We start from the raw sequence: 15,637 nt of genomic DNA, 5'->3' as shown, positions 1-15,637 counted from the left end.
TGCTTTTTAGAACGAAGCGATTTGGAACAAAATTTTGGCATCCAAATCGCTGCACTCTCAAACGCAACATGCACATGGATTATGCACAATCTTCATAGATTGTGCTGGGGACGCAGGTCGCATACATTTACGCTGCAGTGCAATACGCAGCGTAAATACATGAAATTCGGCAACGTGCACACACAGCCTAAGGGCTAAGCCACACGGCGAGAAAATCGGTGCGAGTGGAGTGCGATAAAACATCGCATTCCCCTCGGACCAATTCTAGCCTGTGTGTCAGCACACATGGGCGATTATTTTCTCAGCCCTAATCGGACTGAGAAAACAATCGCAGCATGCTGCGATTGTAATCCGAGACTCTTTCTCTCGCACCCATTCAAGTGAATGGGGCGAGAGAAAAATCGCACTGCACTCGCGGTACACCGGTGTACTGCCAGTGCAATGCGAGAATGGCTATAGCTGACTACGCAGGAGAGAGGGAGAGAAATCCCTCCCTCCCCTCCTGAGTGCCGGCCCGCCCCCCGCAGCTGAGGTCTGCTCGCACGAACGGACCTCAGTTGCAAGGACACAAGCATGAGACTCGGCTCTGCTGTACTGCCAGCACGAGCCGAGTCTCATGCAAGGGGATCGCAGTAGTGCCCGTGTGGCCCCAGCCTAAATGTCAAGCTCTTGAATGTTTTCATCGAGGAAAAGCAGAATTGTGAATGTAGCTCTGCAGTACAGTGCAAACTTTAACTCCGGATCAGTACAAGATATCTACTTTACACTGTGTACAGAATTATTAGGCAAGTTGTATTTTAGAGGATTTTTATATTATTGATCAACAACTATGTTCTCAATCCACCCAAAAGACTCATAAATATCAAAGCTTAATATTTTTGGAAGTTGGAATGGGTTTCTTTTTAGATTTGGCTATCTTAGAAGGATATCTGTTTGTGCAGGTAACTATTACTTTGCAGAATTATTAGGCAACTTAATAAAAACCAAATATATTCCCATCTCTCTTGTTTATTTTCACCAGGTAAACCAATATAACTGCACAAAGTTTAGAAATAAACATTTCTGACATGCAAAAACAAAACCCCCAATAAATTAGTGACCAATATAGCCACCTTTCTTTATGATGACACTCAACAGCCTATCATCCATAGTTTCTGTCAGTTGCTTGATCTGTTTACAATCAACACTGTGTTCAGCAGCCACCACAGCCTCCCAGACACTGTTCCGAGAGGTGTACTGTTTTCCTTCCCTGTAGGTCTCACATTTTATGAGGGACCACAGGTTCTCTATGGGGTTCAGATCAGGTGAACAAGCGGTCCATGTAATTATTTTTTCATCTTTTAGACCGTTACTGGCCAGCCACACTGGGGAGTAGTTGGATGCATGTGATGGAGCATTGTCCTGCATGAAAATCATGTTTTTCTTGAACGATACCGACTTCTTCCTGTACCACTGCTTAAAGAAGTTGTCTTCCAGAAACTGGCAGTAGGTCTGGGAGTTGAGCTTCACTCCATCATCCACCCGAAAAGGTCCCACAAGTTCATCTTTGATGATACCAGCCCCTACCAGTACCCCACCTCCACTTTGCTGGCGTCTGAGTCGGAGTGGAGCTCTCCGCCCTTTACTGATCCAGCCTCTGGCGCATCCATCTGGCCCATCAAAAGTCACTCTCATTTCATCAGTCCATAAAACCTTTGAAACATCAGTCTTAAGATATTTCTTGGCTCAGTCTTGACGTTTTATCTTATGTTTCTTGTTCAAAGGTGGTCGTTTTTTTCAGCCTTCCTTACCTTGGCCATGTCTCTGAGTATGGCACACCTTGTGCTTTTTGATACTCCAGTAACGTTGCAGCTCTGAAATATGGCCAAACTGGTGGCAAATGGCATCTTGGCACCTTCACGCTTGATTTTCCTCAATTCATGGGCAGTTATTTTGCGCCTTTTTTGCCCAACACGCTTCTTGCAACCCTGTTGGTTATTTGCCATGAAACGCTTGATTGTTCGGTGATAACGCTTCAAAAGTTGGCAATTTCAAGACTGCTGCATCCGTCTGCAAGACATCTCACAATTTTGGACTTTTCAAAGCCCGTCAAATCTCTCTTCTGACCCATTTTGCCAAAGAAAAGGAAGTTGCCTAATAATTAAGCACACCTTATATAAGGTGCTGATGTCATTACACCACACTCCTCCTCATTACAGAGATGCACATCACCTGATTTACTTAATTGGTAGTTGGCTCTCAAGCCTATACAGCTTGGAGTAGGACATGTATAAAAATTATCATGTGATCAAAATACTCATTTGCCTAATAATTCTGCACACAGTGTATATACTTTCTATGGGAAAAGTATTGTACCTTTTTATAAACTATAAAAAAAAAATCTCCCAGTTTACAGAGGATATTACAGCACACTGGATCAGATTTACATTTTAGGTATTGTATCAATAAGCAAAAACTAATGACTGTAAGATGCGTTCACCAACCTTTAGTAACCGCCGACATTCTGGTATGTCAATCGCTCCCTTCCAGTTACTTAATAAGCGGATCTCATAGGACTGACCTACAACCAAGTAGCAAAGTGCAGAAATAAGAAAGACATCCGAGATCATGAGAAGACTATGGAATTGCTATGAGCTGTATAGTAAAATTATCACAATCTACATTGTTCCCCGAAAGGTAATTTTGTAAGTTAAAATGACCTGCAATTTAGTAAAAATCTAGATGTCCTATTTATATAATTAACACCTTGCTCCCTTATCCTTAGGGTTCCCCTGCCGATATCATAGCTGTGTGTGTGTGTGTGTGTGTGTGCGTGCATAATATATATATATATATATATTTAATATAATAAATATATATATATATATATATAGATATAGATATAGATAGATAGATACAGTACAGACCAAAAGTTTGGACATACCTTCTCATTCACAGAATTTTCTTTATTTTCATGACTCTGAAAATTGTAGATTTACATTGAAGGCATGAAAACTATGAATTAGCACATGTGGAATGAAATAATTAACAAAAAAGTGTGAAACAACTGAAAATATGTCTTATACTCTAGGTTCTTCAAAGTAGCCACCTTCTGCTTTGATTACTGCTTTGCACAGTCTTGGCATTCTCTTGATCAGCTTCAAGAGGTAGTAACCGGAAATGGTTTTCACTTCACAGGTGTGCCCTGTCAGGTTTAATAAGTGGGATTTCTTGCCTTAAAAATGGGGTTAGGCCCATCAGTTGTCTTATGCAGAAGTCTGGTGGGTACACAGCTGATAGTCCTACTGAATAGACTGTTAGCTGCTTTTTTCTTGCCATAATACAAATTCGAAGTAAAGAAAAATGAGTGTACATCATTACTTTAAGAAATGAAGGTCATTCAGTCTGAAAAATTAGGAAAACTTTGAAAGTGTCCCCAAGTGCAATGGCAAAAACCATCAAACGCTACAAAGAAACTGGCTCACATGAGGGCCGCCCCAGGAAAGGAAGACGAAGAGTCACCTCTGCTGCAGAGGATAAGTTTATCCTAGTCACCAGCCTCAGAAATTGCAGGTTAACAGCAGATCAGATTAGAGACCAGGTCAATGCCACACAGAGTTCTAGCAGCAGACACATCTCTAGAACAACTGTTAAGAGGAGACTTTGTGCAGCAGGCCTTCGTGGTAAAATAGCTGCTAGGAAACCACTGCTAAGGACCGGTAACAAGCAGAAGAGACTTGTTTGGGATATAGAACACAAGGAATGGACATTAGACCAGTGGAAATCTATGCTTTGGTCTGATGAGTCCAAATTTGAGATCTTTGGATCCAACCACCGTGTCTTTGTGCAACGCAGAAAAGGTGAACGGATGGACTCTACATGCCTGTTTCCCACCGTGAAGCATGGAGGAGGAGGTGTGATGGTGTGGGGGTGTTCTGCTGGTGACACTGTTGGGGATTATTCAAAATTGAAGGAATACTGAACCAGCATGGCTACCACAGCATCTTGCAGCGGCATGCTATTCCATCCGGTTTGCGTTTAGTTGGACCATCATTTATTTTTCAACAGGACAATGACCCCATACACGTCTCCAGGCTGTGTAATGGGTATTTGAGTAAGAAGGAGAGTGATGGGGTGCTACACCAGACCTGAACACAATCGAGATGGTTTGGGGTGAGCTGGACCGCAATGTGAAGTCAAAAGGGCCAACAAATCCTAAGCATCTCTGGGAACTACTTCAAGACTGTTGGAAGACCATTTCCGGTGACTACCTCTTGAAGCTGATCAAGAGAATGCCAAGCGTGTGCAAAGCAGTAATCAAAGCAAAAGGTGGCTACTTTGAAGAACCTAGAATATAAGAGATATTTTCAGTTCTTTCACACTTTTTTGTTAAGTATTTCATTCCTCATGTGTTAATTCATAGTTTTGATGCCTTCAATGTGAATTTTCAGAGTCATGAAAATAAAGAGAACTCTTTGAATGAGAAGGTGTGTCCACACTTTTGGTCTGTACTGTAATATATGTATATATATATATATATATATATATATATATATATATATATATATATATATATATATATATATATATATATATATATAAAAAATACATAATATATACAGTATATATTATACCACTCTGGCAAAAATTAAGAGACCACTGCAAATTATTCAGTTTTTCTGATTTTTCTCTTTTATAGGCATATTTTTGAGTGAAATGTAACCCCAACTTTGAGGACTGCTTTTTCAATGCGCCATGCTGGGTTAGTCAATACGTGGATGAAGAACCACCACATCAAAACCCTGTCATGGCCAGCCGGATCTCCAGACCTGAACCCCATTGAAAACCTCTGGAATGTAATCAAGAGGAAGATGGATAGTCACAAGCCATCGACCAAAGAAGAGCTGCTTACATTTTTGCACCAGGAGGGGCATAAGGTCACCCAAAAGCAATGAGGAAAAACTAGTGGAAATCATGTCAAGACGCAAGAAAGCTGTGATTAAAATTCATGGTTATTCCACAAAATATTGATTTCTGAACTCTTCCTGAGTTAAAACATTATTATTATTGTTGTTTCTAAATGAGTATGAACTTGTTTTCTTTGCATTATTCGAGGTGTCTGAAAGCAATACATTTTTTTGTTATTTTGACCATTTCTCATTTTCAGAAAATAAATACAAAATTTATTGCTTGAAAATTCGGAGACGTTGTCAGTAGTTTATACAATAAAAGAACAATTTACATTTCACTCAAAAATATACCTATGAAGAGAAAAAAACAGAAAAACTGACAATTTTGCAGTGGTCTTTTAATTTTTGCCAGAGCTGTGTGTATGTAATATATATATCTATCATATATATATATATATATATATATATATACACAAAATACATATATTTTACATATATACAAATACATATATATATAATATATTATATTAATCATTCATCTCTTTCTTTGGGCTGTCATTCAGTAAGTGACAATTGGAGCGTATCCTCCCCATATATAGAGTATAGGTGTTCCTCATGATCAGGGGCGTAACGACCGCGGTCGCAGCGGTCGCCATCGCGACCGGGCCCGGGCAGTTTGGGGCTCGCGGGGACCCGACAGATCAGCAGCCAGCTCCTCTCAGTGAGAGAGAAGCTGCGCTGATCTGTCACAGTGCACGCGTCCACTATATGACCCGCTGCCGCCCCCGACACCGGGCCCTCCTGCCCGATGTCAGCGGCGGCACCGGGGCCCCCCTCCCCCGTCACCGCGCACAGTAATAATGAAGCATAGAGCGGCCAGCGCCGCTCTGCATCATCATACTCCCCCTGTGCCTGCGCGGTGACGTCACTCCTGTGCGACTGCTGTGCTGAGTGCACAGAGCGCAGGGAGGGAGGACGCCGACCGGAGCACCGGGAGAGAGAGGAGGACGAGCAGCAGTGGAAGGAGGAGAGCAGGGAGTACAGCAGCAGTGGAACAAGGAGACGTCAGGACAGAGCAGCAGTGGAAGGAGAAGATCGGTGAGTACTTGTTTTTTTTTTTTTTATATATATAAAGTGAGTACACGGTGGTCAGAGGCCTGGGGTGGGGAGGCTGCATGATACTGTACATGGAGGCCTGGGGTGGGGAGGCTGTATGATACTGTACATGGAGGCCTGGGGTGGGGAGGCTGCATGATACTGTACATGGAGCCTCCATGTACAGTATCATGCAGCCTCCCCACCCCAGGCCTCCATGTACAGTATCATGCAGCCTCCCCACCCCAGGCCTCCATGTACAGTATCATGCAGCCTCCCCACCCCAGGCCTCCATGTACAGTATCATGCAGCCTCCCCACCCCAGGCCTCCATGTACAGTATCATGCAGCCTCCCCAACCCAGGCCACCATGATGGAGGCCTGGGTTGGGGAGGCTGCATGATACTGTACATGGAGGCCTGGGGTGGGGAGGCTGCATGATACTGTACATGGGGAACTGGGGTGGGGAGGCTGCATGATACTGTACATGGAGGCCTGGGGTGGGGAGGCTGTATGATACTGTACATGGAGGCCTGGGGTGGGGAGGCTGCATGATACTGTACATGGAGGCCTGGGGTGGGGAGGCTGCATGATACTGTACATGGAGGCCTGGGGTGGGGAGGCTGTATGATACTGTACATGGAGGCCTGGGGTGGGGAGGCTGCATGATACTGTACATGGAGGCCTGGGGTGGGGAGGCTGCATGATACTGTACATGGAGGCCTGGGGTGGGGGGGCTGCATGATACTGTACATGGAGGCCTGGGGTGGGGAAGCTGCATGATACTGTACATGGAGGCCTGGGGAGACTGCATTATACTGTACATGGAGGCCTGGGGAGGCTGGCAGCATTATTATAGATGGAGGCCTGGGGAGGCTGGCAGCATTATTATACATGAGCCCTGGGGAGGCTGGCAGCATTATTATACATGAGGCCTGGGGAGGCTGGCTGCATTATTATACATGAGGCCTGGGGAGGCTGGCTGCATTATTATACATGGAGGCCTGGGGAGGCTGGCTGCATTATTATACATGGAGGCCTGGGGAGGCTGGCTGCATTATTATACATGGAGGCCTGGGGAGGCTGGCTGCATTATTATACATGGAGGCCTGGGGAGGCTGGCTGCATTATTATACATGAGGCCTGGGGAGGCTGGCTGCATTATTATACATGGAGGCCTGGGGAGGCTGGCTGCATTATTATACATGGAGGCCTGGGGAGGCTGGCTGCATTATTATACATGGAGGTCTGGGGAGGCTGGCTGCATTATTATACATGGAGGTCTGGGGAGGCTGGCTGCATTATTATACATGGAGGCCTGGGGAGGCTGGCTGCATTATTATACATGGAGGCCTGGGGAGGCTGGCTGCATTATTATACATGGAGGCCTGGGGAGGCTGGCTGCATTATTATACATGAGGCCTGGGGAGGCTGGCTGCATTATTATACATGGAGGTCTGGGGAGGCTGGCTGCATTATTATACATGGAGGCCTGGGGAGGCTGGCTGCATTATTATACATGGAGGCCTGGGGAGGCTGGCTGCATTATTATACATGGAGGCCTGGGGAGGCTGGCTGCTATATTATACATGGAGGCCTGGGAGGCTGGCTGCTATATTATACATGGAGGCCTGGAGAGGTTGGCTGCATTATTATATATGGAGGCCTGGTGAGGCTGCATAATAAACATGAAGGACACCTTATACATTGAATATAGAGGTGTAATATACATAGAGGTCTATGAGGCTGCATTATACTGGAGGTCTATAGGGCTGCATTAAAATGGAGGTCGGGGGGGGGGGCTGTATAATACAAAATGAAGGGACACCTTATACATGGAATATAGGGGTGAATTATACATGGAGGAGTATGGGGCTGCATAATACCATCTGAAGGTTTATGGGGTTGCGTTATAATACATATAGGACTATGGGGGCTGCATTATAATATATGGAGGACTATGGAGGCTACCTTATACATGGACTATGGAAGTGCATTATAAAACATGGAGGACTATGTGGTGCAGTATAATATATGGAGAACTATGGGGTGAATTTTAATACATGGAGAACTATGGGAAATGCATTATAATTGAAGGGCTACTTTATACATGGAGGATTATGGGGGTGCATTATAATATATGGAGGGCTATGTATCTGCATTCTAATATATGAAGGGTTATGTGAGACCCTTTATACAATTATTTGGAAGGCTATGTGGGGGCTGTTATAGTATTTTGAGAACTTTATACAGGGGGGACAAAGATACAAGTATGGGATGGAAATGTTTTGTGCTGAGGGAAAAAGGCTCTTTCCCTCAGCAGCCAACTTTCCCATGCTCTGCTATACATCTCTCAGCACCCAGCTTTCCCATGTTCTGATATACATCTCTCAGCACCCAGCTTTCCCATGTTCTGATATACATCTCTCAGCACCCAGCTTTCTCATGCTCTGATATGGGAAAGCTGGGTGCTGAGGACAAGATAAATATCAGAACATAGGAAAGCTGGGTGCTGATAGAGGGATTTCAGGGTGCTGTGGGTGAGAGCCAAGTGTCAGCGTCATTATCCTGTACCCCGAGTGTCAGTGTCATTATCCCTTACCCCATACCTCCCAACCGTCCCGGATACAGCGGGACTTTCACGCTTTACGTTGTTTGTCCCGTTGCCACGATCGGGACGGCCGGCTCCCGGGCTCCGCCCACCCACTCTCTCTCCGCCTCCCTGCTTTTCCCTCCTACCATCCCAGTAGACGTGGCATAACAGAGAGGAGCGCTGCCTGTGCTGCTGCTGGTACAGTAAAATCTCCCCAGCGCTGATTTCCCTCCCTCCCCCCCCCTCACCCCCGGCCGGAGCCTCTCTGTGCGGTCGGCCGGCCGCCTGTCTGTGCGGTCGGCCGGCCGCCTGTGTGTGCGGGCGCCCCCCGGCCGCCTGTCTGTGCGGGCGCCCCCCGGCCGCCTGTCTGTGCGGGCGCCCCCCGGCCGCCTGTCTGTGCGGGCGCCCCCCTGCCGCCTGTCTGTGCGGGCGCCCCCCTGCCGCCTGTCTGTGCGGGCGCCCCCCTGCCACCTGTCTGTGAAGGCGACCGGCCACCTCACTGTGTGGGCGACCGGCCGCCTCACTGTGGCTCCCTGCGTTTCCATGCTGGAGGCCCGCCGGCTGCCTGCGTGTCCATGCTGGAGGCCCGCCGGCTGCCTGCGTGTCCATGCTGGAGGCCCGCCGGCTGCCTGCGTGTCCATGCTGGAGGCCCGCCGGCTGCCTGCGTGTCCATGCTGGAGGCCCGCCGGCTGCCTGCGTGTCCATGCTGGAGGCCCGCCGGCTGCCTGCGTGTCCATGCTGAATGGGTGTGGATGGGGAGTGGATATGGGCGTGACTGTGAAATGGGTGTGGTTAGGGGGCGTGGCCTAAAAATTTGCCGCGGCGCGCTACGCGCACCGCAAACTTTGTCCTTCTTTTCCTTCTTTAAAAGTTGGGAGGTATGCCTTACCCCAAGTGTCTGTGTATGTGGAGGGGGGGCCCAGGTCTAAACTTTGCACCGGGGCCCATCCAACTCTAGTTACGCCACTGCTCATGATTATTACATAAACACTTCCATGTATTAGGTAATGTGCATGTAATGCCTACTCGCTTGCCTGCCTTTTATTTGCTGTCTTGCTGGTTTTCTGAGTGTTAGTACTAACTGGAACTGGTTCTCGCAGGAGGCTGACTGGACCAAAGCTGCAACCAAAACACTAGAAGACAAGCTGTCACTTATTCCATAGATGACAGTTGTACATTTCCCCTTTGCCTACCTTATGACCATCTGCTTAAGCAATGTAGAACCACAAGTACAATCAAGCCTATGTGTCTTGGTGGAGGACGTTTTGACTTAATAGACTCAGATTTATGGTACCTAGAATTATTATTATGAGTCAGTCTATCAAATCAAGGTGCATCATGCGCATATTGAAAGGGGTGGCAAACTCTCCAAGGATAGAAAATGCAATGAAACTGGAACAGTAAGGGACCACACACGCGTCGGATGCCATATGCTAATGACCATCGGCTCCCGCTGTGCTTCGAGTGTGAGCCGAGTGTCATGCAACTGTGATCCAATCCTGCAATCGGATCACAGCTGCGGAGGAGAGGGAGGGATTAACACCATCTCCTCCATTGTCAGCTGATGCGTATGTCATCCAAGTGCAGTCCAAAGTTTCACTCACATCCATAGACTTGTATGGGTGAGAGTGAATACGGCTCTTGCATTCACTTGCAGCATGCTGTGACTTTTTCTCGATCCGATTAAGGCTGAGAAAAAAAATCGCAGATGGGAACTGCCTGGTAGAGTAACATTGGTCCGAGGGGAATGCAATTTTTTTTTTAATCGCATTCCACTCGTCTGATTTTACTCACTGTATGTCCTAGGTCTGGTTTAAGACTGGTAGCAATAATTATCACTGTAAGGGCAGTCACACTAGCGTATGGCATCCGATGACAGAGCATCGAATGCAATATGCTAGTGAACCTCAGCTGCCGCTCTGCTGTTAGTGTGAGCCGAGTGTCATTATACTGTGATCCGATCCTGTAATCGGATCACAGCTGCAGAGGAGAGGGAGGGACTAATCTCCCCTTCTCTTCCATTGTCAGCCTGTGCGTATATTGCACTGCACTTGGATGTCATCCGAGTGCAGTCCAATGTTTCCCTCGCACCCATAGGCTTGTATGGGTGCGAATGATCCGAGACTCGCAGACAATCATAGCATGCTGCCATTTTTTCCTCAGTCCGATTAGGGCTGAAGAAAAACTCGCAGATGTAAGTTGCAACATTGTCTTAAATGGGGCCGAGTGCAATTCGGGATTTTCTCGCATTGCACTCTTGCAAGTCATATGCCAGTGTGACTCTGCCTTAAAGCCACTTTCACACATAAGTATTTGTAAGCCAAAATTTATATATTTCTATTATGTAAACACACACACATACATAAGCAGACGTTATATATTTTTACAATTAAACTAGTCCTGATTTCGCGCTTGCATTAATGAGGTATTTAAGTGGGTAGAATTTCAGTCATCTGCAGATAGATAGATAAGAACTTCTAGATCAGTGGGGGCTCAAGTTCTTTAACCGCCACTGATTGCTAGGACCAAGCACTTTTGTACCCAATTAGCGGTATAGTGCATGTGTGATTGTTGCATCATTCGTTTTCTATGGGAGTTTCGGAGCACTGCCTATCCATCCTCGACGCAGTGATAAAAGTGCCCTGTTCTGACGATTGGTGGTGATCCCAGTAGTTACCCCTGACTGCCACCAACCTGGGGATAGGTAATAACTTCTTTCTATTGAAAACCCCTTTAGGCTACAACATAAGGCCTCTTTCACATGTACGTGCCTCCGGTACGTGTTTGGCAGTGTTCTCACGTACTGGAGACACGTAGACCTATGTATTTCTAATGTTTTGGACACACGTAAGTATTTTCGAACGGAATGTGTGTCCGTTCCGTACTTACGTGTCAGTGTGTTTCTCACGCCGACATGTCCGTTTTTCTCCGGCATCACGGGTGTCACACGGAACGCAAACGTGTCACACGTAATGCAAACGGACCACACGGATGTGTTCCGTGTGACACGCATCGGAGAAAGGCCATGTGTCTGTGAGAAAAAAAAAAACAACCTTTACTCACCTTCTCCTGTCCTGCTGTCTCTGCCGCTGCTGTCACTTTCTGCCGCCCGCCGCTCATTATGCTAATTGAATATTCACTTCACTGCGGCCGGAAGCAGCAGCAGCGGGGAGTCGGCAGGACCGGAGATCGAAGATCAGCACCACGGACAGCAATGCCAGGGACAGGTGAGTAGAAAGTTCCCGTTCTCTGTGTGTTATCACGGATAACACACGGAGAACACATGTGTGCCACACACACAGCACACCGAGGACAATCCACACCTCTGACACGTCCGTGAAAAACGTGCGTGTTTTTCAGGGACGTGTGAAAGAGGCCTAACAGAGTTTTAAGTGACTGATATAAACCATCAACTGCAGCAACAGAGACCAATGTTATTACAGCAGTGCTGGCTAAGGCTGTGTGTGCACGTTGCGTCGTGTCCCTGCAGAAATTTCTGTAGGGATTTTACAGCACATGTGCGCGTCAAATTGCTGCAGAAACACTGCATAATGAATGCAGTGTTTCTGCAGAAAAAAAGCCGATTTCATGCGCTCTGGATGCTCTCCCATAGGCCTCTTTCACACGTACGTGCCTCCGGTGAAAAATGTGCGTGGTTTTTCACAAACGTGTGAAAGAGGCCATAGACAGAGCGGGACCTGCATCCAAAGCGCACGGAATAAGTGACATGTTGCTTTTTAGAACGCAGCGATTTGGAACAAAATTTTGGCATCCAAATCGCTGCGCTCTCAAACGCAACGTGCGCATGGATTATGCCCAATCTTCAAAGATTGTGCAGGGGACGCAGGTCGCATGCATTTACACTGCGGTGCAATACGCAGCGTAAATGCAGGAAATTCGGCAACGTGCGCATGAGCCCTAACTCAACAATGATCATTAATGGACCATTATCCGTGCGCCAATTCTCTACCATTCCATATGGTGCCTCTTTTACAATAATCAGCTTGGGCACTATAGTTACTATATAAAAGGTTGATATTATGTAGATAACATTAGTAATAACTCTTCTTTTTTTAGATTAGACCTGAGTTAAACATTACCCTGGTTGAGGTAGGTGAGGGTCTCCTCATGCAGCTTCACGGCCGGTGAGCTGGGGGCACAAAGGACACATTGGAAGGCCGGGCACAGCGGGGTGGGCATGGGCTGGTCCTCTTGCTTCAGAAAAGGCAGTGGTATAGTCTCCCTGTAAACCACATACACGAAGATGGAACAGAATGTCATTTCAGATGGTTTAATATAATACACAAGATAAATTTTCCCTATCGTAAATCATAACAATACTAGTTATGGAGGAATCCTTCCACCATGTAGCATAAGGAAAGACGTAGACTCAGTACATCTATACAAGTCATTGAAGTTCAAGATGAGTACAAATGTTTCTTAAAATAGCTTCTGTAGCAGCTGAAGTATTTTAAAAAGTAAGCATCCATTCATATACATTATATTCGTACAATAACCCTTTCAAGATTTTAAAGTCTTAGGCTTGGCATAGATAGAACTTTGTCCGGTCAGCGGTGTTTGACCTCTTTGACCCTCATGGAGAGTCATTATTTAAGTGCTGTACCACTTTTTCCCCCATGTTGACTCTACTTGTCTTTTTTCCAAGTGGTTACGGTGACAGTTTCTTGACTATAATTAGTCTTCCATGTAGCCGTTGAAAAAGCAGAATGGAGCTAAGCGGAGACGGATTGATAGATTCAGATGTGTCACCATGCCCTTTGAAAATCGTCATTCCATTCTAAAAAAATATACTATTTCCTATGGACTCGAAGATGAATTCCGCGCTCATCACATATTGTATATCGTTGAGCACCGGCACACAGCAGCCTTCTATCACTTACCTGTAGATGGCATTGGTGGGGCTCTGGTAATGTTCAGCAGGTGTGGGCCAGTAATGCTCAGGTTGGCTGTGCCAGAACAGCATGGTGAATCCCTACTTCTGATACAATGGATTTTTGGTTTAGTAGTCCAAGAAGTGAAAAGACAAAGGCATTGACAGAATGAACCTGCTCTTATAAAGCAGAAGGCTGACATAAGAGGCTGGGTCTATGGCTGCACCTGCGATGCCAGCTTCACCGGCTCCTATTGGCTGCTAGGGATGATCCAGCCCAGTGTTCAGAGAGAGCGTGTGTCTGTATACATATATACAAACATAGAGACATCACACAGGGCTCACTGTTTATATGTACGCAAGAGAGCAAAGGAAGCAAAAACTCACAACACCAATATACATTGTCATGTCAGACAGTTCAGCAGGCACACTCCACACCTACTGATAAGGAGACAGACTTCTTATCGGCTCCACACACCGCTGACGACATGTAGACGTCATGCAAGCGCCTGACATCAATGAGTTAAAAAGGTTGAGTAATATAGTGGTATTTTATCTCATATATGATATGCCATAAATATTTCATAGATGTAGGTCCGACATCTGGAACCTGCAAGGGAGTCACATGTCTCGTCTTGCGTATGCCCAGCCTTCTCTATTGACTTCTGTGGGAGTTTCAGAAAACCAGCAAGCAAGCTCAGATATTTTTGGAACTTCAGTAGAAGTGAATTTAGAAACGATCAAACATGGTCACCTCTCTACCAGCAATGACCGACAAAAGGAACCTCAGTTCTTAGAATAGCTACAGATACCAGAAGTGGGATATACATGCATCAGACATCTATGATATATCCCATGGACATGGCAAAAATGTCTAAAATGAGTACACCTGTTTAACGGGATTGTCTTCTTTTAAAGGTTATTGTTCTAAAAGCTGAAGAATGCAAAAAAAAAATAAGAAAAATCATCACCTGAGGTCCAGCACTACCACTTGTCACTGCTCTGGTGATTGTGTACAGGCGACAGCAGTGACATCATATCAACAGCTCTGCAGCCAATCACTGAGCGCCGCCACCCTGCCAATGGATTGCAAAAAAAAATGCGATTGCACTATTGTTTTTGAGATATTTTTTTCACTGTGTTCCCTATACGGAGACTAGATTACACACAGGTAGATTATATTTATCATCAGTCATTTAGGACAACACTGGATCATTCAGAGGTCCTCAATGAACTTGTGGAGTGAGTTTGCTGCACTGGAAGTAAAGGGGCCGAATAATATTGCACACCCCAATTTTCAGTTTTTTATTTTTTACAAAAGTTTACCATAAGCAATAAATTTTGTTCTACTTCACAATTATGTCCCACTTGTTGTTGATTCTTCAACAAAAAATTAAAATGTTTTATCTGTATGTTTGAAGCCTGAAATGTGGGAAAAGGTTGAAAAATTCAAGGGGGCCGAAGACTTTCGCAAGGCACTGTATATATATTACACTAGCTGTACTACCCGGCTTCGCCCGGGTTAATAACTGCTGTTAACAAAATAGAATGTATTAAGAAAAATGTATTCTGCACACAAAAAACACAAAACAAATAGATATAAATGTAACTATGTCTGTCTCCCCCTCTGTATATATCTCTCTGTCTCTTTGTCTGTCTGTCTCTTTCCCTGTCTGTCTCTGTCTCTTTCTCAGTCTGTCTCAATCTCTTTAACTGTCTGTCTCAATCTCTTTCCCTGTCTGTCTCAATCTCTTTCCCTGTCTGTCTATCTATCTCTTTCCCTGTCTGTCTATCTCTGTCACTTTCCTGTCTGTCTCTTTCCCTGTCTGTCTCTTTCCCTGTCTGTCTCTTTCCCTGTCTGTCTCTTTCCCTGTCTGTCTCTTTCCCTCTCTCTCTTTCCCTGTGTCTGTCTCTTTGTCTCTTTACCTGTCTTTGTCTGTCTCTTACCCTGTCTGTCTCTTTCCCTCTCTTTCCCTGTCTGTCTGTTTCCCTGTGTCTGTCTCTGTCTTTGTCTGTCTCTTTACCTGTCTATGTCTGTCTCTGTCTCTTTGTCTGTCTCTTTACCTGTATGTGTCTGTCTCTTAACCTGTCTCTCTTTCTCTCTCTTTCCTTGTCTGTCTCTTTCCCTGTCAGTCTGTCTCTTTGTCTGTGTCTGTCTCTTACCCTGTCT

General features: G+C 45.6%; 1 protein-coding gene across 1 annotated transcript in view; it reads right to left on the bottom strand.

Moving 5' to 3' along the window:
• The window catches only part of LOC142310178 (transcription factor CP2-like protein 1), a 38,669-nt gene extending 25,061 nt beyond the window's left edge, over positions 1–13,608 (bottom strand). Inside the window, exons 1-3 of the mRNA XM_075347657.1 lie at positions 13,478–13,608; positions 12,677–12,819; positions 2,484–2,560 (exon numbers count right to left, since the gene is read on the bottom strand). Coding sequence (XP_075203772.1) covers positions 2,484–2,560; positions 12,677–12,819; positions 13,478–13,560 — 303 coding nt within the window. The 5' untranslated portion in view covers positions 13,561–13,608. The remainder of the gene's footprint in view (positions 1–2,483; positions 2,561–12,676; positions 12,820–13,477) is intronic.
• Between the last annotated feature and the right edge of the window lie 2,029 nt (positions 13,609–15,637).

Source organism: Anomaloglossus baeobatrachus, chromosome 5 (assembly GCF_048569485.1).
Source record: "Anomaloglossus baeobatrachus isolate aAnoBae1 chromosome 5, aAnoBae1.hap1, whole genome shotgun sequence".
NCBI lineage: Eukaryota > Metazoa > Chordata > Amphibia > Anura > Aromobatidae > Anomaloglossus > Anomaloglossus baeobatrachus.
The sequence above is the reverse complement of the archived record's forward strand: the minus strand, read 5'-3'. Positions and strand labels throughout refer to the sequence as shown.